A 23,240-nucleotide genomic window follows, 5' to 3' on the forward strand; every position below is an offset into this window, starting at 1 on the left:
CTTTTTTCAGATAATAAAGATATGAGAAAAAAATAAGTTACATATCTTTCATCACCTAGAAATAACCACTATTGCTGGTCTTTTTTTCTAAGTTTGTGGATCATTTTTCCCCTCAAAATATTGAATTCCAGTTAATGATGTCAAGCCGAGGCATCAGAGGGTTCTTTTATGTATCCCCCCCCCCCAAAAAAAAAAAACAGCAAAAAAGGTGAATTGATGGATAGAGAGAAGATTTGGCATATGGATTGCTACAGTAAATGGTTAATTGTAAAATCTAGATTTGTGGGTTTCTAGTAACATTTCTTCTGTTTTTTTTTGTATGGCTGAAAACGAATAATGCTTGTCATCATATTCATGACATTTTTGCTGATTCTGATAAAACTGACGATAGAAACAAATGCATTGAAAAATAGTTATGTCACACAAGAATTCTGGATTAAAAAACTATACATTACTACATTATGTGAAAAATTTTACAAAAACTGATTTTTTTTCCCCCCCCAAATGTTGGTGACACTAGTTTCTTCAAGAGAGAAGGCTGGGATGCAGGCTAGGGAAACTAATCTACAGTTGAGCTGAGAAGATGAGTGCCCAAACTGTTGACAAAAGGCACTTCAGGGTAAAATTTTCAAGTGTCAAAAAGCAATTTAGGAGGGAATGGACTCCTTAGAAGAATAACACTGCTGAAAGCTAAGACTCAGACTGAAGGAACCACAAGGCTGATCCTACTCCTCACTGGTCTGCACAGAGCTTAAAGGCAAGAGCCCTCCTGATTCAAGTTAAAGGCCAAAATGGCAGTTTCAATCACAAATAGCTCCTTTGGTTGTCATGCCCTAAAAATAAAATTGTACATGGAAGTTAACTGATCCTTAGCTACAGCCAACAGGCTTATTATTTGCATGAATAGGAACTGACTTGGTTCTAAAATTCCTGTTTTGCTAGGCAAAATTTTTTATCCACAAGCCATCACTCAATTTGATCATGCAAATAAAAATGGCTGTGAGCTCCAAATCCTGGGAGAAATTCAGGGTTGGAATGTCAATGAAAATGACAATCATTATGGTCCGAAAGCCCAACAATGTAAGTAAGTTCCCTGGGAAGACACAAGAAAGTAAGATGAGGCCACTGGCCTAAAGAAGTTTCTGCAATCTTAAATTTGTACAACAGTCTCCTTCCCTACATTGCTGCATGGACTAAAAACAGAATAGGCAATATTGTTCATTCTAGTTTAATTCCATCAATAAAAGACTTTCTGAATGCCTACTATGTGCCAGCCACTCTTCAGGATGTTCGAGTTCCAGCAATAAACAAAGCAGCTAAAATTCCTGCCATTATATATCTCAGATTCCAGGGGAGGAAAAAGAAAGTAAAAGTAAGTGAAACATAAATACTGGATAGCAATACACTTACGGAGGAAAATAAAGCAGGGAAGGGGAGTAGAAAGTTGGGGAAGGAAGGAGTTGCATTTTAAAAGAGGAGGTCACAGTCAGTCTCACTGAAATGACATTTGAGTTTAAAACCTGAAGGAGGAGATGGGGAAGTCTAAAAGAAGAATGTTCCAAGAGATGGGACAACCAATGCAAAGGTCCTGAGGGGGAGTGTGCCTATTCTACTCAAGAAACAGCAAGGAAGTAGAGAGAAATGAGCAAAAAGCAGTGTAGTAAGCGACAGGGTCTTGAGGACCCTGGGAAAACTTGCCTCTAGTTGCCACAACTAGGATGTTCCTCGCCTCTGCATTCAAATTTTCCCTGCTCCATTCACCTGGGTCTGTAATTTCTAAAGTGGAAGTATGAGAAAGTCTTATTTTTGCATACCTCCTGACTCCACTGAAAGTAAGTTTCTGGAGAACAGAGACTTAGACATCCCACAGATGGTCAGGGGACACACACTGAACAAAAGGACAAAATCGACAACCAAATAAAGATTCCAATCTAACTCTTAAACTGATGCCCATAAGGAACAAGAAAATACTTAGGCTTAGTCACCTCTGTAGCCTTTACTAAGGAGCACCTTACAAGGATTTGGGAAAGAGGAGAAGGGGGTAAAAAAAAAAAAATCAAAGAGGTGGAAGGTGAAATCGGAAAGTTCTAAACACCTCCAGAATCCCCAATCTGCTCTTCTCTCAACTTCGTTATAGCTCCCTGTCTTTTCTGCTCCAAATTTCCACAAGTACCAAGAAACGCTGAATATTCTCCAGCCTTCACTATACAGAATGAGAGCACCCAGAAGGCAAATTCTTCTGTGTCTTCACATTGTGAATGACAGCCAAAATGTTGTAGGTACTTAACACATACACACATAATAAATAAAACTATACGAACACAGTTTGCTCAGGCAATGTAGTAAATGTTCTATGGTAATGATATGAAAAGTGAGGCTGTTAAGCAGAACTGATTTCAAAGGTTATTGAATTTTTTGTAGGATATAAAAATAAGGTCTGAGATCTGAAACTAGGGATGGGGTATCTTGTAATGCCTGCTACTGTTAATTTCAGCCATCAACTCTAGGGAAAGAGAGGAAAAAACTCAATTAGATAAAGATGATTTACCACTGCCAATGTTTTTACACAAGCCAGATGAAGTTGTAAATGAGGGTGTGGTGCATGCAGATAATTAGAGCTATCCAAATACTGGAAAATTTACAGTGCAAGTCATCAATTTTAGAGCTCTCTCTTCTAAATGGTAAAGGCAAATGCCTTCGCTCTTATTTTTCTGTGCAGGTAGATTTCTTGCATTTATTTACTGAGATATAATGCACCTTGTTTGAGACTGTGAAAAATAAAAGATGGCCTTCAGGAGTTTAAAACAAGCCGTATGCATGGACTACAGGCAGAGACTGAAATAATACCTAAATATATGCCAAGCCAGGTACCTGGCAACCATAAAAAAAGCATCAGTTAAATCTCAAGAAATAACAAAAGGATCCCCAAATAACTATGACTTAGGAACTAGCCACTTGACTGTAGAAGAGTCTTGGAAACAATGGTTTTCAAATCTGCGTAGAGTCTTGAAGAAAAAAAAAGATGATATATTAAGTGGAAAAAAAGGAGATACAAAATTTTGGTAAGTATGTGACAAGTATGTAAAAACATACTTGTGAAAAAGATAAAAGTTACACCAGGGTTAGGGGAGCCTTTTTCAGTAGGAGGAAGTCTTTCCCTGTTTTTGTAATTGGGTTACATTTCTTTATAAATTTGATTGGAAAATTGGAGGAAGTCACTTAAGTAGAGTTTTAAAGAAAAAATTAAATTTTGCTTCTCAGAGACCAGCAGGCTGTTGGGTGAGGCTGGGGCCAGACCTGGGGAGGAATATGGTTGGGGGTTGAGGCCAGAGAGCCTAAGGTCTTGAATACTTTGCTGTGGAGTTTAAAATCATCCCATGGACAAAAGGAAGGCACTGCAGTCTCTGAGGAGAAATCGCCTAATCCAAGCTGAGCTTTCAAGAGCTGGTTTTTGTGGCTGGAAAGCCTTAGTGCCTAGTTCAGAGGTCATGTTAATACGTGGACAGGAGGAGCGAGCAGGAATGGGGGCCTAGAAGGAGGAACAACCAGACTTACCAGATTCCTGGGGAAAAACCATCACTTAATAGATCTAATCAAATGGCCTTAGTATCATCTGGCCACCAGTCCCTCCAGAAGCTGCTTAGGAAGGTGTCAGGAAGAGTCTATGTGGACACCACCTAAAATGCCTAACTGCAAAGAGAACACATGATGGCAATGGCACCAGTGAACTTCTGAGACTGTGGGCAAAATAATACAGAAATGCAAGGTTTTTCAACTTGTAGAAACCCCACCAACTTAGAAAATGAGTTAGAGGACAAACGGAAGGAGTCTTAAAGTGAGATGTGTACCATGAATATTTAAGAACGCAAACACATTCCGGTCCAGCGTATTTCCTTTCACCACTCCTCAAGATGCATCCCAATGGTGTATTTTTCTTTATCTTCCCACCGGGTTCTTTTGGACTGGCCTTCCCCACGCTCTCTGTCTGCACATAAACCACAACACTGCTACGTCTTATGATAAGGCAGCTAGTCCTGAAGACTTGATTCCTCAAGTATAGCACTCTATTTCCACAGTCTCGGAATTTTTCATTGAGTATTCCATCAGTAGAACACAATCTAAGCACATAGGATTCTGAGTACATCCTCAGTATATGTGCATATTTATACAGAAATTAGATAATGATTACTATCCAGCTCATATATTAAGCACTAGTAAATTTGTTTCACTTTTGAAAAATTAACAATAAATAAATACAACTTTTGATATTCAAAGGAATGCTATTTCTCTTCAGACTACTGCAGTAGCCACATTGACCCAAAAGGTAAAGGAATGGAGGGCTCTATGGGAAGGACCTAGTAGACTGGACCCCAGGCCTTTGTCACATAGGAAGAAAGGGACCCTCTTCCAAGCATGCATCCAAGTTCACTGTGGGCGGGCGCTGGAAAACAGAGTGCAGGAGCTTTTTGTTGTTGCTGCAAATTTTCCAGCTCAGACACATCTGAATAGGATAAAGGTCTCAAACTGCTTTATTTCTCTATTCATTTCCATATTTCCTCCATTCAAGTCAGCCTCATCCATGAGAAAGTTTTCCATCAACCTGTTACTTGATGGATTTAGCGACCACTGATGATGATTGTTTTGCTCTACTGTCTCATCAGGACTTTTATAATGCTCATTTTCTAATTCATTCCTTTTGCATTTATTAGTTGTGATTTCTCCATGATTAATGACTTTCTCTCATCAACTGTTTGATTATTTTCAAATACAATTTGTGCTAGAAAGGCATGATCAAAGCTGAATTCTTTCACTTTAGTTTTTACAGTAATGAGGTAGTATCCTAGCAATTTGCAAAGGTGACCCACTACACTTTGTGGAGTTTTCTTGGTTGGTGTATCATTCCGGAATCTAGAATCTTTAGGTACTCCCCTCTTTTTGTATACTAAAGATCTTGGTTCCTACAACATACCTATAACAGTTTCAAGTAACAATATAAATACTTCCCACTACAACTGTATAGTCAAAGGATGGTCTTTTAAAGCCACTTAAGTAATAATCTTCTCTATATGAGAGGTTAACATCAACCTCATGCGTATAGCTAGGTTTGTCTCTATCTGCTTTCAATTCTTAGTGAATGCTTTTCTTTTTTATTTGAATTTTTATTGTGGTAAAAAACAAGTAACACTAAATTTACCATCATAACCTTTTTTAAGTGTTCAGTAGTGTTAAGTATATTCACACTGGTATGCAAGAGATCTTCAGAATTTTTTCATCTTGTAATACTGAAACCCCATAGCCATTAAACACTAATTCCTCCTCCCAACTTGGTAACCACCTTTCCGTTTTCTGTTTCTATGATTTTGACTGCCTTAGATACTTTATGAGTGGAATCATATGGTATTCACCTTTTTGTGACTAGCTTATTTCCCTTAGCATAATATCCTTGAGGTTCATCCATGTTGTAGCATATGAAGGATTTCCTTCCTTTTTAAGGCTAAATAATATTGCATATATATGTACACTACGTTTTTCTTTATCCACTTGTGTGGATGGACATTTGGGTTGCTTCTACCTCACGGCTATTAGGAATACTACTGCAGTGAACATGAATGTGCAAATACTTCTTCGAGATCCTACTTTGAATTCTTCGGAATATTTCTCTTTTTAAATTAGGTAAAACATTTACATGGTCTTAAAGTCAAAATAAGGAACATTAAGAGACATCAGCCTTCTAGCCCCATCCCTGGATACCTTTTTATCCAGTGGGAATCACTTTATCCAATGGCAATCACTTTTATTAGTTTATTTATCCTTTCATTGTTTCTTTTGGAAATATAAGTTCATTCATATATACTAACACGACCATACACACTCTTCCTCTATATCTGACATATATAAAAGGGAGTAGCTCTACATTGTCCTGCACATTGACTCTTATCACTTAAAATATCCTAGACATGCCCCTCCTGGAATGAAAGCCTTCCTCATTTCTTTCTATAGCTACGTAGTACTTCATTCTATTAATGGATCATATTATTCACTCAGTCCTCTATGATGATTACTTGGGTTGTTTCTTGTTGCTTCCTATCACAAATAGTGCTGCACTAAATGCCCTTGAGCACATGCCACATCTTGATTTTGCTCATTATCTTTGGAATAGATTCCTATATATGAGGTGCTTAGTTGAAGAAAGAAAATGCAGAGGCAGTTTTACTAGATCCTGACAAACACATCCCCACTGGGGTAGTACCATGCTGCATTCTAACCACTAGCGTTGAAGAGGGCTGGTTTTGCTCACCGCATCATCAGAATAGCTATGCTGTTCAACTTTCGCATTTCTGCCAATCTGTACATGGGACATGGTATCTTGGTGCAGTTTAAAAATGCATTTCTCTTACTGTGAGTGAAGTTAACATCTTTCCATACGTTCAGAGCAGTAAATTTCTCTTTCCTCTAAACTTAATAGCCTTTTCCCATTTTTCTGTTGGAACATGGAACTTTTTCTTAATTTTTATATATTATATATATACACATATATATAATTTAAGTATATATATAAATATATATGTATGTGTATATATAAGGGTCTATATTAGTAATTTAGCCCTCTGTGATATCATTTACTTATGATGTTATTGGTTGTTGTTTTGCCATACAGGTGGTTCTTTTTTTTAAAATATAGTCAAGCATATCAATTTTCCCTCATTTCTGCTGAATTCTGAGTCATGGTTAGGGAACTAATTCCCTTCCCAGGTTAACAGAAATTAATCCATGTTTTTATCTTCAGTTACATTTTAAGCAGTGAATTTCCTTCAATTTAATCAACCAATACTGCTGAAATTCTCCATCCATGGAGAACAAAAGAGGTTTGCAGGACTGTGAATTCCAACATTCTAAAATAGAACTTTGTTTTCTAGGGGAAAAAAAACCTCTCTTCTCTACTCCCTGGAAACTCCATCTCTTGTGGGGCACACACCTGCCATAGCACCCAGCGGTTTTAGTCACTTTGAACACAGTTAATGTTTTATTTCACTTGATTTAACACACAGGTCACTTCTTAGGCTATTCTGTGCCACCTTATCCCATCCCTCAAAGTTACACAGCAAAGTCAAATCACAGGCAAACTCTGAGCATCCTCACCACACTAAAAGCCATCTGTTACCTAATGTGCCAAAAATCTATTTGCCCCATGAACTGTGCCCCAGGGACGGTGTGTAATAGTAGGATGATACAGCTCCATGAGCAATGACATTTATGAAGCATACAACACACTCTCACAAATCTGAGCTTAATAGAACACTTAAGGATGAGTTGATTTTTAAAATTACTCTGCATTCTTAATTCTCCCTTCTCATGCCTAACACCCAAAGATTAGTCCAATGCATGTGCTGTTACATTTAGTGAGTGTGAGACAGGGGTTACCTTCAGGTAGCTGCATACAATGGGAAGGGACAACCACATGGGAAGAAGATTAGGAAGGAGTCTTTTGGGTCTTGGTTCTACAAAGCGAACAGATTCACCTCAGAAGTTACAAAGTGGAAACCTCTGGATCAAGCTTATCCTGATAATTTTAGAAAACAGGAATTCTCTCATCATCCAAATTATCTCATGTGGCCTTTCACTTCTGGAATAGGGCTTCATCTCATTACTCAAGACTATTGACTTACAAAATAAATTCATTGTTGGCATAAACACTATCAAATGTGGTTTTTGAGTTCACAGTCCTCAGCTAATTAGAAATGAGGCTAGTGCCAGGTAAACAGAAAGCAGCAGGAAAAAATGGTAAAAGTGGGAAAATAACCCTATAGAAACAGAAAATGTCTAAGAGCCTAGCATCTGTGGCCAGTTAATTCATCATCATTTGGTGTGCTGTTCTTACTATATTGGCTCATGAAATAAGCACTGCTGCTGAAAACAATGACACCAAGTCAGCAAGAGAAGGTAAAATTTCATTCTGGGCCTAGCATTGAAGAAGTCAGTAAAATACAAAACTGAGTTTAAAACAGTTCCATTTTTTAAAAGCTATTTTTTTCTTTAAAAAGTTTGATGCTTAAATAATTAAGGTTTAATTATGTGGAAAATAGATCTGCATGAAAGACTTCACCCCTCATTAGTGACAAAGTGTACTCTAAATAGCATCTATGTGGCATAAAATGTGTTTAGTGCCTGCCAATCTAAAGTCACTGCAAAGTCCTTTCCCAAGTAGTTTCTAATGATACTTTGTACTGAACATTTTTTCTCCAGAATATTTCCAAGGCTTTTCAAAAAATGTTAATGTGGCCTTTCGATTTCAACTAAAAAACAAAACAAAACAAAACAAAACAAAAAAAACCAATTCAGTAATTCCCAAGGAAAGGTTCAACAGCACAGACTTCTACAGCTAATGGTCCTGAGAATCATAACCCAAAATAGATGGCGGCTAATTTTCTCATCTATTCTTGGTGGCATTCTGGAAAGCATACATGAAACAGGAATACTCACGGAACATGGTATAAAACTGCTGAGGGTTCAGATTCCATTTTCCCCAGGGGGTCTTGTGGCCTTTCAATTGGGCATAATTTGCGTGATTAAATTCAGGTTCAGTACCAAATGAATCGAGGACTCGGAGCATGCACCTAAAAGAAAACAGCAATATGTTTAACACTACATACTTGCCCCCAAAGTTGAAAAGGTAAAAGCTCTAACCCTTCCTTCAGGACTACTAAAAATAGGTAAATCCTTTTAGACAGACGCAGGACCAGACAAAAACTGAGATGTTTTAGAATAGCTTGTGTACCAAACATCTACTTGTGTCACTTTAGTGTCTGAGACATCACACAGCAGATACGATTTGCTTCAGATCGGGTAACTAATTACAGAGGATCAATCAACTACCAGCAAAATAAAAAGTTCCATGAAAGCTTGAACTGGAGACTGCCATGTTCAATGCCGTACCCCCAGCACCTAGCCAGAGCTGAGCACACAGTAGGTGACTGATCAACCGATGCCAAAGAAACAGAGCTACCATCTACAGAGGTCTTATTCTGCTTAAATCATATGACATGTGTTATCTCTAGGAGAAATCACTCAACGTTTTCATCAATTCGAGTATTTGACTTTACATTAAGCTTAGAATCTTTCAGTAGGCAATGGTATTTTTTATATTTCTGATAGCAATAGAACTTTATTTGCTTTCTCCTAGAACTTGAAGAAATGCAAGTGAAGACGTTTTGTTTACTATTCCACCAAAGCCATAAAACAGGGCCAAATCTGGTCTACCGTCTATTTTCGTAAGGTCTGTGAGCTTAGAATAATCTTTACGTTCTTAAATGGTTTTTAAAAAATATTTTGTGACATGTACAAATTATATACAATTCCAATTTCCATGTTCAAAAATAAAAATTGTATTTGAATGTGGCCATACCCTGTTGTTGACCTATTGTCTACGGCTGCTTTCATCCTGTAACAGCACAGCTGAATAGCTGCAGTGACGCATACATGGCCCAAAAAGCTTACAATGTTTACTAGCTGGCTCTTTTCAGAAAGTTTCCTGACCGCTGCTTGAGAGTGCACGAAGAACAACCAATTGGAAGAAAGGAATCAATCCCAAAACAAAATTTATTGATTTTGGTAATATTTCATCACTGACTTTCAAAGTATTTGATGTAAATTAAACTTGAGGATGGCCAATAAAAGCAGTTCTATTTTCTAGTATGTATCAATAATACTTCTGAATAACTTTTAGAAGACTAAGAAGCATAAAAGTAAAGATTGAAACTCATATTTTAGAATCAGATGATGGTAACAACTTTTAAAAATCTGGCTCACTTTTTAAAATCCAAACATGAGATTGGACTTTCTAGGAAGTATACTCATAAATTTTCTTTTCTGTGTGCTAGTTTTCTCGTTAGAGATCACTACAATTTGTTAAGGCCAGGAAGTGAAGAAAAGAAAGGCAGGAAGGCCACAACCACACGTCAAATACAAGCTGACCACAGGAGGAATTTCCCTGTCTGAGATTCTTGTGTGGCTCTCACGGAATATGCTCTCATCATAGCGACAGTTTTCACAGTATCATCAAAGATACGTCATTGGTCTGGTGGCCAATAGGTGGGCAGAAATAAAGCCCACAGTCCTGAAAAAAGAAAGCTAGGGACCCAAGGAACAGATCAGTGTTTTTGTTTTCTTTGCTCTTTGAATAGCTCAGAGCATCCCTTTCCACTTAATAAAACATACCCATTTCTTATATTTTTCCGTTTAAAAAAAAGATGTACAAGGAACTGGTTTGAGCCAGTATATATTCTTCTGCAAAAGCTGGCAGTGTTAATGGTGGCAGCTCTGAAGGTCACTGCAAAAAGCAGGAGGAGAGGACAGGACCCACGCTGATTTGTGGGGCTGGGGAATGCTCCACTCCTACCAGAGAATCAGACCCGGGATTCGCCAGCCCTACTTTGTGAGTCAAAGATTACAGCACTTTGTGCAGGCACAGCAGGGAGAAACGGGTCGCTCTTGTCATAAGGAGCCTTGGCTTGAAGGCTCAGCTTTTTCCACTTATTGGCAATTGACTCCAACAGTCTACAGCCGTCCTTGGTAACTGGTAGGTTGGTTCCAGGACCCCTGTGGGTACCAAAATCCAAGGATACTCAAGTCCCTTACATAAAATGGTATAGTACTGTCATATAACCTATGCACATCCTCTCATATTTAAATCTCTAGATTACTTATAATGCCTAGTATCATATTTGTATTTTTATTATTGTATTATTATCTTTTTCCTTCAGATATTTTTGGTCTGTGGTTGAATCTGTGGATGTGGAACTCATGGCTATAAAATGCTAACGATATACTCTTCTCTAGCTTTGGCTGGTGACCATATTTTTAACTTGAAGTTTTATTATTGTTATTTTTGATTTGGGCAACTCAAACAAATCCTGATGAGTAAAGCTGTCTGCTAAGGGCCTAACGCCTGAAAGCCCAGACTTTGCACAGTGCCTAGATGTAAGCTATGTGGCACTGGGCTCTTCCTGAAAGAGGAATGGAATGATCAGCTGTCTCCCAGAAATTTATAATTTGACATCCTTTTACCTGAGGCTTTTGCTTGGGAATTGCTTTTCTAGCTTATCTAGGTTTAATTTATAAAGCACAGACAGGACACTGGACTTGGTCTAGCACATGGAAGGTTTGACATTACAGTTTTCCTTCTTCAATCACATCCTGCATCTGTGTGTTTTGCAACTATTTTTATAATGTGTTGCTAATATTTAGGCCTTCCCTCTAATGTCTCTGTGTCTGGAACATCATAAGCAGACTAATGACTTAAAAAGATATTTGTTTTGATGCCCAACGCAGCTCGTCTTCTTTTAACAGGGATCACAGCAGTCATGCCAAGTAACTCCTGGAATCTTCTCTTTGCTGTCAGCCACACTACTATGAAATGGATGTTCAGGAGCTCCTTGCCATGCCCTAATTTCTAATCTGGTGTTTGACATAAAACATGGCATATCTTAGACTACTTGCAGTTTACTTTCTTGTAAGTCCTTCGACAAAGGCCTTGTAGGAAGTAAAATGGGTATGAGTTTTGCAGTAACTAGCAGAATACTAGTTGCATGTAGGCATGTAATATATGTTTAACTGAATTTCCTAGGTCCCTACGTAAATTGGACTAAATTTACAATTAATTTTCCAAGGGTTTGCTCCTAATTGAAAGATCAGATAACAACAATACATTTAATGGAATACATACCAACAACCAAGATGAATACTGACAATTCACCTTGGTTGTTGGTATGTATTCCATTAAATTTCTGATTTTTAAAAGGGAAAATTTTAAATCTTCTCTGACAATTTCTAATTTTTAAAAGGGAAAGAAATTGGCAAGAAACTTCCTAGGGGACCTGAGTAGACTTTTAATAGAATCTTCGCTTCATCACACCACAAAGACTGCAGACCTAAAGCACTAACAGACCTCCTGCCAGGTAATATCACTAACAAAGATGATTTATTAAAGAAAGGCAGATAAACATTACATTCATCCATAAAACCCCCTCTGAGATGGTGCCTCTTCGTCCAACAAGAATGAAATGCCAATCAACGGTGACCATTTTAATAACAAAATTATCCTTTTTTAATTCACCTAAACACTACCACTGAGAATATTTTTCCATCCAAAGAACTCTTAATAGCGAGGATATGTGAGTCAAGGGAAGCCTGTACTGCACAGATTCCTTTGCACATTTATCAGATGTCTGCCATTTACAAAATGGTAGAAAACAACAACTCTACTTTCGTCAAGATTTCAAGAAACAAGCCAAAACCAGGAAAAAACCTAATGCAAAAGGTAGAGCACTATCTTGGCCTGCAGCAAGTTTTTAGTTTTGCTTTTTTTATATTTATGTGCCATTTACGTAAGTTTATTCACCTTTTAGAATTTATTTTTTAAAGGAAACTTTTAAAGACCATAAATAAAACCCAGTATTATGCAGCCATAAAAAAGGATGAGTTCATGTCCTTTGTAGCTACATGGATGAAGCTAGAAACCATCATTCTGAGCAAACTATCACAAGGACAGAAAACCAAACACCGCATGTTCTCACTCATAGGTGGGAATTGAGCAATGAGAACACTTGGACACAGGGTGGGGAACATCACACACCGGGGCCTGTCGTGGGAAGGTATAGCGTTAGGAGATACACCTAACGTAAATGACGAGTTAACGGGTGCAGCACACCAACATGGCACATTTATACATACGTAACGAACCTGCATGTTGTACACATGTACCCTAGAACTTAAAGTATAATTAAAAAAAATTCATTCTAAAACTGGCAAAATAACTCAGTTTCTCTGTCCATAAAGTTATTAGTCTTGATGAAACTGACATGAGTAGTCAGTGTTATCTAGTACTGTTGTTTACTATTCTCTCATGACTAAAGACCTCCAAATCATTTGATACTCCTGGCAAGGACCAAATTTGGTGGTTTGGGGGACCTTTGTAATGAGAGGAATTTTTAAATGTGATAAAGGACAGAAGCAATAAAAGACAAGACAAAAAATAAAAATGAGAAATTAAAAAAACCCCAAAAATTAGAAAGAAAAAACCCAGTATTGACCGCCATACATGCAAGATAACAACAACAAAAAAGCATATAACCTTTAGGAAGTATTTTACAATTTAGAATAGATACTTTTGCCTGCTGAATGCTGAGACTCACAACTACTCTCACATTGTTAAGAATGCATGTGTTAAAAGTAGTGACAGAGATATAGTAGCATCAAACTACACCTTTTCTCAAAAAGACTGAAAGAAAATTGAAAAATTAATAAATTTCTTTATATAATTCATTGTGATTTAGGGCCATGTTTGTATACCAGGTAAAAGTGTTTCAAATACTAAATCGTGGTCCCAAACCCACACTCAGGGAAACACTGAGCTACTCTACTAAATAATAAAGACTGCACAGAGTACACATGCACCACAGTCATACTAATCATTGGCTTATTTTAAAAAGTGCAAGATCCCAGCATTCAGATAACGTATTCCCAGATTTCCCTTCCATGAATGACAAGAATACTGATGAGGTAAAGGGTAAGAAAAGTCAATCATGATCTAAAACCCAAGGAACACAAGAAATGACACTGTACATATCTTATCAAAATGGTTATTTGATTAAATAGATAACACTGGCATACGCATACTGAGAGGAAGGCTAAGTATTAATACTAGTCAAGGTAGAAAGGAGGTTGAACACTTGTTTTCTATTTTTAAGAAACCAATGAAAATAATGAATAGCCAAAGAAAGTACAAAGTCACTGAGAATCTGAATTTCAATTATGAATGAGCAATACACTCCATACAGCTGAAAAGATACTATTTGGTAAGCTTTTTCTACCCACAACCATGCAACCTTTGTTGAGGGGGAAAAAACCCCTTAAGTCAGAAAACCATGCAGCACTTACTGGTAATGAACCCAGGATGGTCCAAGAGTTTTCTTGAATTGAGCAAGTCCTACAATATCAATATAAATGAGCTCAACGATCCTGTCTCCTACAGTTGGGCAGCCAGATCGGTTTCCTACAACCTTCTTCATGATTCTAGAGAAACGGCAAGAGAGAGGGGAGAAAAAAAGAGAAAAATCATTCACTTAAAAGGTAATAAACTTGGCAACTTTAATGGTCAAACGCCACCACAACAATCCTTATTAGAGATGACAGCATGGCCCTTTCAAATCTGCTACTTAAATAAATTCTTTCCATCCATTAAGGCCAACCCAGTACCCTGATTCTGACTCATGCAAAATGGTGCAAATGGTGGCATATAAACACAGTCTTTGAAATCAAGGAAGACATGGGTCTGACTCCATCACCACTATGCAGCAGCTGTGAGACCTTAAACAAGTTACTTAACCTCTCTCAAACTCTTTGCTCATTCCAGAAAACAAGGACTGGATACAAAGAGCATTGGACGCCAATCTCTCAGGGGTTCTTCACAATGAGATACTGAAAAGAAAGTGCCTAATGAATACCAGACACTCAACAACTTAGTTTTCTCCCCCAGAGCCTGTTCTTGCTGCTCAGCACCCTTATTAACCTGCTCCCCATCTCCTTTTTCTAAATGTCTTCAATTTCTAGCCTCTATAGTATTAACTTCTTTCTACCTGTCTCATACTGTTCCTTAACTTTTTCTGCTATGTCAAATTTTTCCTCCTAGCTTGACCATATTACAGAACTGGCACTACGGTTTATAGTTTTATTTTTATCACCCTTTCCCCCACCCATGCATTCATCCACACAAAACCACACTTGTGCTCAGAGTGTGATGATGTACTTGATTGGTAGGCCAACTTCATGTGTAGGAACAAGTAACTGCTAACCCTACTGCTACCCACTTACTAATCAACCACCACTGTTGCTTATCCCGGCCCACACCCCACAATAATCCTTCACCAAATTATGAACATCCTGCTTCAAAGGACAAGAGTCACAAACAGGACTCTGCTCGACAGCTCCGTATTAACCACCACATCAGCCACCCTCCTCCTTCCTTCTCCCCTGTTTATGAAAGAACTAGGTTCTGCAGAACCAATTTCTTCCCAAGAGTCAGAAAACCCTTTCTGTTAAGGGCCAGACAGTGAATATCTTCATCTTTGCAGGCCATACATTCTCAGTCACAACTGGCCCATTCTCCCGTTGTGGAATGAAGACAGCTATACATGATATGTAAACAACAGGCATGGCTGTGTTCCCATGAAACTTTATTATTTATTTTCAGATGGAGTTTTGCTCTTGTTGCCCAGGCTGGAGTGCAATGGCACGATCTTGGCTCACTGCAACCTCCACCTTCCGGGATCAAGCGATTCTCCTGCCTCAGCTTCCTGAGTAGCTGGGATTATAGGTGCCTGTCCCCATACCTGGCTGATTTTTGCATTTTTACAAAAGAGAGACAGGGTTTCACCATGTTGGTCAGGCTGGTCTCGAACTCCTGACCTCAGGTGATCCACCCGCCTCGGCCTCCCAAAGTGCTGGGATTTTAGGCGTGAGCCACCATGCCTGGCCCCATGGAACTTTATTTACAAAAAAAGACAGAGGGCTGATTTGGCCTGCTGAGCCATAGTTTGCAAACATGATGCTCAGTGTTTCCCAAACTCGCCGGTATAATGAAATTACCTGGAGGCATCACAAAATACTTATGGCTCTGCCCTACCCCCAAGGGTTGTGATTTAATTAGCCTGTGGCATGGTCTGTGGGATTTTTAAAAGATACCCCAAAGTTAAAAAATAAATACAAAGATCTCCAGGTGGTTCTAAAGTACAGATATATTTAAAGACCACTGTTCTATGTTGCTTCCACAATTATCTTCTTAAATAAAACACATCTAGCCCTGACCCCAGTGTGCATAAAGACTACTAGAGTTAAGTCCTCACTTAACATCATCAATAGGTTCCTGAAAACCAGGACTTTAAACAAAACAACAGATAGCAGGCCCACCAATAAAGTCATTTCCTTCAAATCAGTGGTTATAATGTTAACGAAAAAAACTGGCTTGATTTTACATAATTTCAGTTATAGTCCTAGTTTCCAAGAACCTATCAACAATGTTAAGTGAGGACATACTGAACAAATTTTCCCTCGACCATCAAATTCAGTCTCTGACTGATAAATCCCTAACATGCCTTTCCTGACCTCCCCAGGCAGTACTTGTCCCTGGTACTACCACAGCACTCCATTTATTTACCTACCCACTCATTCATTCACCTATTTATTCCTTCACTCATTCACTCTATAGTTATGTGAGTACTCATTACTTGCTAGGCACTATCTAGATGCCCACTACATAGTGACAATACTCAGTTTTCTGTAATCCCAGTGCTTACATTCTAGCATCCACATACACCTCACTTAGCACCAACAGAACTGGAATTAGTGTAGTTACTATGTAATATATTAATTGTAATTATCAAATGATTGGCAGCTCCTTGACCACGCATTGGTCATCTCTGTATGTCCCACACCAAAACTAGCCTATAGAAGGCACCAGATGAGTGACTGCTAACTGTACAAATGCAGCCACTTTGTAGGTTGTGTATCCAATTTTTTTTTGTTTGCTTTTGTTTTTTTTTTGAGACAGAGTCTTGCTCTGTCACCCAGGCTGGAGTGCAGTGGCATGATCTCAGCTCACTGCAGCCTCTGCCTCTCGAGTAGATGGGACTACAGGCATGGGCCACTGCACCTGGTTAATTCTTGTATTTTTAGTAGAGACAGGGTTTCGCCATGTTGGCCAGGTTGGTCCTGAATTCCTGGTTTCAAGTGATCTACCTACCTTGGCCTCCCAAAGTGCTGGGAGCCACCATATATTGTTTTAACATGTCTCTCATCTCAATGAGCTCTAGAATGTTCATTCAAGGTATTTCTTCTGGAAATATATGACATATAGCAACATGACAACTTGACTGTTGGGTGGGAAGTCTCCATGGGCAATTATCCTAAGCAACTGCAGGGGATGGAAGTGTCCCTGCTCAGCCAGCTATGCCAATATAGAAGGGATTACAGGAGGGCTGGAGCTAGAAGCAAATTTCAGTGAAATAAAACACCCAAGTAGAGTTAACAGACTCAGGTGAAAGTTGGCTAATTGAAAAAGGACTGGCTCTGGGCTTTCAGGAAATTTATTCTATCCAAATTAAATTACAAACAGGAACCTGCCCTGTTTTAAGACTTAGAAAGATTGATGTTGAGTAGGCAGTGGTATGAATTTTAGCAAGAGACAGGGAATTAGGAAAGTCAATAATGTTTCGTGCTACAGATGTTGGAAGCACCTGTAATAGCAAAGAATAAGCTCCTTAGTTTGAATTTTCTGGCATTCATTTATGAAGCCTCTGGAGCCTTCAGGTACAATGAAAACATATTATCCTTTTCACAGTGTATGTATTTAGCTCCTGAAAATAATCTTCTTATCTCCTGTTTAGTGAATTATCACTTTCATTTTCCTCGACAAAAAATTACACACTAATAGAGGTAACACTTCAAGAGTTTACAATTTCTTTCCTGTATTCTGATTTTAAAATTGAAAAGTAATCTCCTTACTCTTTGAGCTCAGCCAGTGAAGCTGAAATCCTAATGTCATGGCCCAGTAAGTACAGAGATGTAATTAAATCACTCCACTGAACTAATTCACCAAGAGGGCCACCACTGAAAGCTGTCTCTGCAATCTTAAATCCAGATTCCTTGGTCAGGAGTCCCAGGTGAACGAGGACCTGGAAAACAGAGAGGCATATACTGATTCACACAGAACCACATACAAAATGCACAGTACTGCGCCAAGAAGTGATCAACAAATCCCAAAGTCATGTTTACATCCTAACAAAATCTCAGTGTGGGGAATGCTGTTTTTCTAGAAGGTACAAAGGAAGGAAATAATTTTTCATTGTGGTTTTAGAGAAATAAAATCACTGCAGCCATTGGTATGGCTATGAGTACAAGGTTATGGACAGATAATCCCACCTTTTGAAAGCACAGTGTATTTTAAAAATCAGGATTAAAGGAAGGTAAGACAGGACAACATTTTCTAACACTCTTGGTCTTTTATCTACAGCTAAAATACTTCTAACCTCTTACCATGGAAAATTTCAAATACATAGAAAGTATTGGAAATTTGAATATACATGACAATAGTCAATACCAAAGTAATTACCGTGTAGCTTCAACAATTATTAATGCATGACAAATCTTAATCTATACCCCCATTTTCTCCCAACCCCTCTAGATTATCTCAAAGCAAATTCTAGATATATCCTTTCATCTGTAAATATTTTGGTATGCCATTTCTGAAAGGAACAAACCTTCACTTGAAAAATATAACTTGAACATCACTACTATCCCTAAAAAACCTAGTAATTCCTCAACATCATCCGATATCCAGTTAATATTCATACTTCTTCAACTGCCCTTTATTTTTTCTAAGTGCACTTGTGCGATTCAAGAGTCAGAGAACATACATAATAATTGCCTCATATGTCTCTTAGCCTCATAGGAAACAATGTACAGGTGTGTCTGTCTTGGGATGTTAGCAGTCCTTGATGGTCACTAGCTAGATCCATTAATCCATTAGGGACTGCAAAATGATATTTTACCATTCTTTGTTTATTAGCTGGAATGCCTCTCTATGAAGAGAAACTACCCCTCATCAACTATTTGGTCACCCTGAGGTTAACTCTAAGGTTATAGATAAATGCAGCCAAACTTGTACTTGGTATAGAAGGAGCCTGGTAAATATTTGAGTCTTTCTCTTTATTTGCCAGTTTTTCAGAACAATAAACTTGTTTTTTAGCCTACTCTAATGATGATCTATGAGGATTTTTAATTTAAAAAATCATTATAACATCAAAGCTATTTGATATGCTTCAAAATATTGTGGATATTCCTCTTACCAACTATCCAATTGTCCCACCTGGGCCTGTGGGAGGCTATCCAAGCTGGCTCCTAAGTTCCTTTGACATGATCTTAGTCTTCTTTGATAGCTTCTCCGCACATGGTGCCTGACAAGATTGTTCTAGGCTCAACAGGTACAATTTCTGCCTTGGACCTTAATAAGCCATTTTTCGAAGAACCTCTTATACCACTTAGTAGAAATAGCATTTAGAGACTAAAGTGTGGGGCTTAAGGGACTCAATTTTATTACTATTTATAGGCCTTACAGTGGCCCTACCTAGGAAATTTGTTTTTCCTCAAAGATAAAGCAAATCATGAGTTCCAATTGGTGCTTCCAATTCAAACTCAGGGTTACAGTGTTTTTACATAACATCACCAATCCTACCATCCATTAATTCTTTTCTTCCACACTGCAGATCCCACTTCTCAAAGACACTAACATAATTACTCATCTGCTTTACTCCAATGTTCACAATGGATTGAGAATGAGAATATCAACGCTACTGCATATTACATGATTAATAAAAATGGTTTTAAGATGTTTTTACAGTTTTTTATCCTTTGTGATATCCCATCAGAAGTGTATCGTTTACTGTGTTCTAAAGTCACTAAGAATAATCTTTCTGTGTGCTTCCATCAAAACTGGATGGATATATAGTCAGTTCTTTTGTTTTGTATTCCTCCTAATTTTTAGTTTTTGGTAATAAAATTTCATTTAGCACTTACATAAAATGATTCCAGTGTCAAATCTACAAAGTCAGATATATTCAGAAGTCTAGTTTCTATGGCAGTTTCTGTTGCCTCCATGCTAATCCCAACTCCCCTTATTTGACCTTTTTATTCCCCCTTATTGTAGTAAAATACACCCAACATAAAATTTACCATTTTAATGTATACGGTTCAGCAGCATGAAGCACATTCACATTATTGTGCAACCATCATCACCATCTCCTTTATTTTTAATTTTAGTTTATCAAAATAAGAAAAATACATTTTCAAACTAAGAGCAAGAAGCAAATGTATGTATCTGTATATATCTATATGTACACATAGATATAAATTTCCTCTCTCTCTTAAAAATAATGTACACTATTCTCTACCTTTCTTCACCTAACAATACACCCTCGAGGTTACTCCACAGGAATATATAGAAAAATTCTTTATTTCTTTTTACAGTCCACCTGTGCATGTGAACACATGCTCTTCCATACATGACCGTTTGGTGACAGAATGTTTCGTCCTGCTGTCTCACAAATTCACGAGATCTAGGCAAAAGTGATCTATCAAACTGTGGCTTGGGGTCTTGCAAATATATCTTTATTTTCTTTTTCAAACATATCAGATCAGTTGGATTAGGAATACCAAACTCATTTTTAAGTTTTTTAGATGTGGGAGCAAATTGTTCCCTTTGCTCAGTTCTGAAATCAGAACAGTTAATCTAAAGCCAGACCACCAAATCCATAGCTAACAGGGCATAAAGTCTTCTAAGTCGAGGGGTATTCGAGAGGTTTTCCAAGTCTCTCCTCATGAACTAGAAAGCAACTGGCTCAAATTTAATCAAATTTTTCTCTCCCTCTCCTAGGAGCATAAGCAGAAGCACCAACCAGACAGAGTAACAATGAAACTCAATGGCTGTCCAAAAGCCAGGGATGAAAATCAACAAAAATATAAAATTTTCATGATGATATAATAGGAAGCTCTCAAAGGTTGGATTCACGTAAGGAAATGGGGGAAAGTTTCCTGATACCCTGACAAAGACAGGTTTGAAGGAAAAGTCTTACAGGCAGATATTCTGCTTGGCTTCACCCAAGAAACTTGTGCCAGACCCTGCTAAGTAGGAGCATTGTAAGTAGGCAAAGGCCAACCCAAAAACAGCTGTACAAGAGACTGAGCAGAATCACCCTGAGGGAGTATCATCTGAGATATGACATTTCTCTTAGTCTTGTTTCCAAGCAAAATCAAATTTTAAAAGAAAACTGGCATCTAACTGCACTGAATTAATAAGAAACTCACTTTCTTCCGCTTTCTCTTTTCAAGGTTCTGCTTTTCTGCCAGGGACTTGATTGCTTGAATCCATGCGTCAGCCATTCGCCGGATCCGTAGTCTCATCCACCGGAATTCTTCATGCTTTTTCATCATACTGTAGAGAATATTAAAATCTGTACGAATTTCCGCCTAGCAACAGAAATTTAATAAAATGAATAGAAGATAAAAAGTCAGAAAGCATAATGGTTTTCATGATGTGACATTTGAAAACTTAAAAGGGTTAGTCAATTAAATTGAGAGCTTCAAAAGTAAGTCTTGTCTGCTGCAGCTTTGACTTCAAGGTCCCAGGACTGCAAACTGAAGCAAAGGCTGCTGACTGCTGATCTGCCGGAAGGGACATCATTAAAAAATTAGAAATCGAGAAAAGCAGCACAGGCATTACAAAGCCCTGAGCTATGTTCAAATGCAGCTTTTATAATGAGTATGCTTGATGTACCTTGAAATTCTCAGCACTCAAATTTACTGTGCCATTTGGATCTACCATAGGACAGCAGACTTCTAAGAAAACTGAAGTCAATTCTTAGCAGGCTGTTTGACAACGTGGAAGTTGCCAAAAAGCCTCTTTCTGTCCACGGAGTTAAACAGGGAAATAAATGTTCATCTTCTGGTTTTGTCCCAGTCCAAACAAAAATTCATTGTTCTCTAAGGAATTTAAGAGCCAGGAATACTACTTTTCTGTCATGAGCAAGTACAATTTAAAATTCAGACCAGAATAACTTAAAAGTTAGGAAGAATATTTTTCCTAATGTTCTAGAGAATATAGCTGGATGCAATCAGTGACTGGAATAACAGAGAAACATAACAACCAGGATTTATTTCACAGAACATCTCAAACATGCTGAATCCACCTTTTCAGCCACCACCATAGCTCATTCTAAACACTCATCTCTTTTCTTTCTTTATTCCCCTTTGAGATAGGGTCTCACACTCCCACCCAGACTAGAATGCAGTGGCATGATCACAGCTCACTGGAGCCCTGAACTTGGGCTCAAGCGATCCTCTTGTCACCTTAGCCTTCCAAGTAGCTGAAACTATAGGCACACGCCACGCTCAGCTAGTTATTAAATTTTTTGTAGTGATGGGGTCTTGCTGTATTGCCCAGGCTGGTCTCAAATGACTGGCCTCAAGCAATCCTCCTGCCTCAGCCTCCTAAAGTGCTGAAATTACAGGCATGAGCCACTACACCCAGTTTCATTTCCCTTCTTGACTAAACAATATCCTAGGACTCCTGTGGTTTACAGCATGGATCAGCAAACTACAGCCCTTGGGCTAAATCCTCACTGCTTATTTTTGTGCATAAAATTTTACTGGAACTCAGCCACGCCCCTTCATTTACATATTATCCAGGGCTGCTCTCTCTGTTACAATGGCAGAATTGAGGAGCTGCAATGAGACCACATGGCCTGCAAAGATGAAACTATTTACTATCTGGGTATTTTGCAGAAGTTTGCTGATCTATGGTCTAAGGAATAAAGACTTATGCTTTTAATGGGGCAACAAGTACTTTCACAGTCCCCTTCCAACCTTCCCAGTTTCATCTTCAGCCTAGCTCATCCAATCCCCTATGGCCTTGGCCAACTGAACCATGCAGGCTCTACTCCCAGAAACTGCTATGCTCTCATTTTCCCATATGAGAGATACCCTTTTCTCCTTGACCTTATATAAAATCACTCATCATTTTAAATTCAGCTCCAATGTCATCTTCACTATGCAATCTACCCTGAATATTGCAGACTAAAATGAGCTCTTCCTCATTAATTCCCACAGGCCTATATTACAGCATTTGTGACAGAGATGGTCATTATCTGCCATCACCCTTATTAGATCACGTAGGGCCTCCACATCTGGTACCAGGTCTTACTCATATCAGTAGCCCATCATTTAGGAACCCTCAGAGAATTGCTCAGTAAACAAACATATGCTAATGGTTGACTGATTTGGTCACCTAGACTTCCACAGAGATGAATAACAGAAGTTTTTCAGTGTAACACTATTTCAGGTTACAGTTGACATTTCTAGAAGATTCCACATGTATCACTTGGCATCTGACCTAAATGCCCAAGTCTAGAAAGAGTTTTCCAAAATCACTTACCAATGAATTATGATCAGCTTCTTCGTAGGGATTTTTTGCTCTCCAAGGTAAATGAGGACACCAATTTTCAACCTAAAAAACATCAGTGACACTAAGTATGCAACTTCATCTATAATGAATTAATATACAAACAAAGCACCAAGAACAGCTCCTGGCACACAACAAGCACTATATTAATATATGCTATTTTTATTATTAGCCA

The 23,240-nt window shown here is 38.2% G+C and overlaps 1 protein-coding gene across 1 annotated transcript in view; it reads right to left on the reverse strand.

The window, feature by feature from the left end:
- Nucleotides 1-23,240, reverse strand: part of MGAT5 (mannosyl (alpha-1,6-)-glycoprotein beta-1,6-N-acetyl-glucosaminyltransferase) — a 327,806-nt gene that overhangs the window by 93,309 nt on the left and 211,257 nt on the right. The window contains exons 6-10 of the mRNA XM_011970295.1: nucleotides 23,039-23,110; nucleotides 20,914-21,075; nucleotides 17,557-17,726; nucleotides 13,936-14,070; nucleotides 8,482-8,615 (exon numbers count right to left, since the gene is read on the reverse strand). Of these exons, the coding sequence (XP_011825685.1) occupies nucleotides 8,482-8,615; nucleotides 13,936-14,070; nucleotides 17,557-17,726; nucleotides 20,914-21,075; nucleotides 23,039-23,110 (673 nt within the window). The remainder of the gene's footprint in view (nucleotides 1-8,481; nucleotides 8,616-13,935; nucleotides 14,071-17,556; nucleotides 17,727-20,913; nucleotides 21,076-23,038; nucleotides 23,111-23,240) is intronic.

Source organism: Mandrillus leucophaeus, unplaced genomic scaffold (genome assembly GCF_000951045.1).
Source record: "Mandrillus leucophaeus isolate KB7577 unplaced genomic scaffold, Mleu.le_1.0 Scaffold94, whole genome shotgun sequence".
NCBI classification, from domain to species: domain Eukaryota; kingdom Metazoa; phylum Chordata; class Mammalia; order Primates; family Cercopithecidae; genus Mandrillus; species Mandrillus leucophaeus.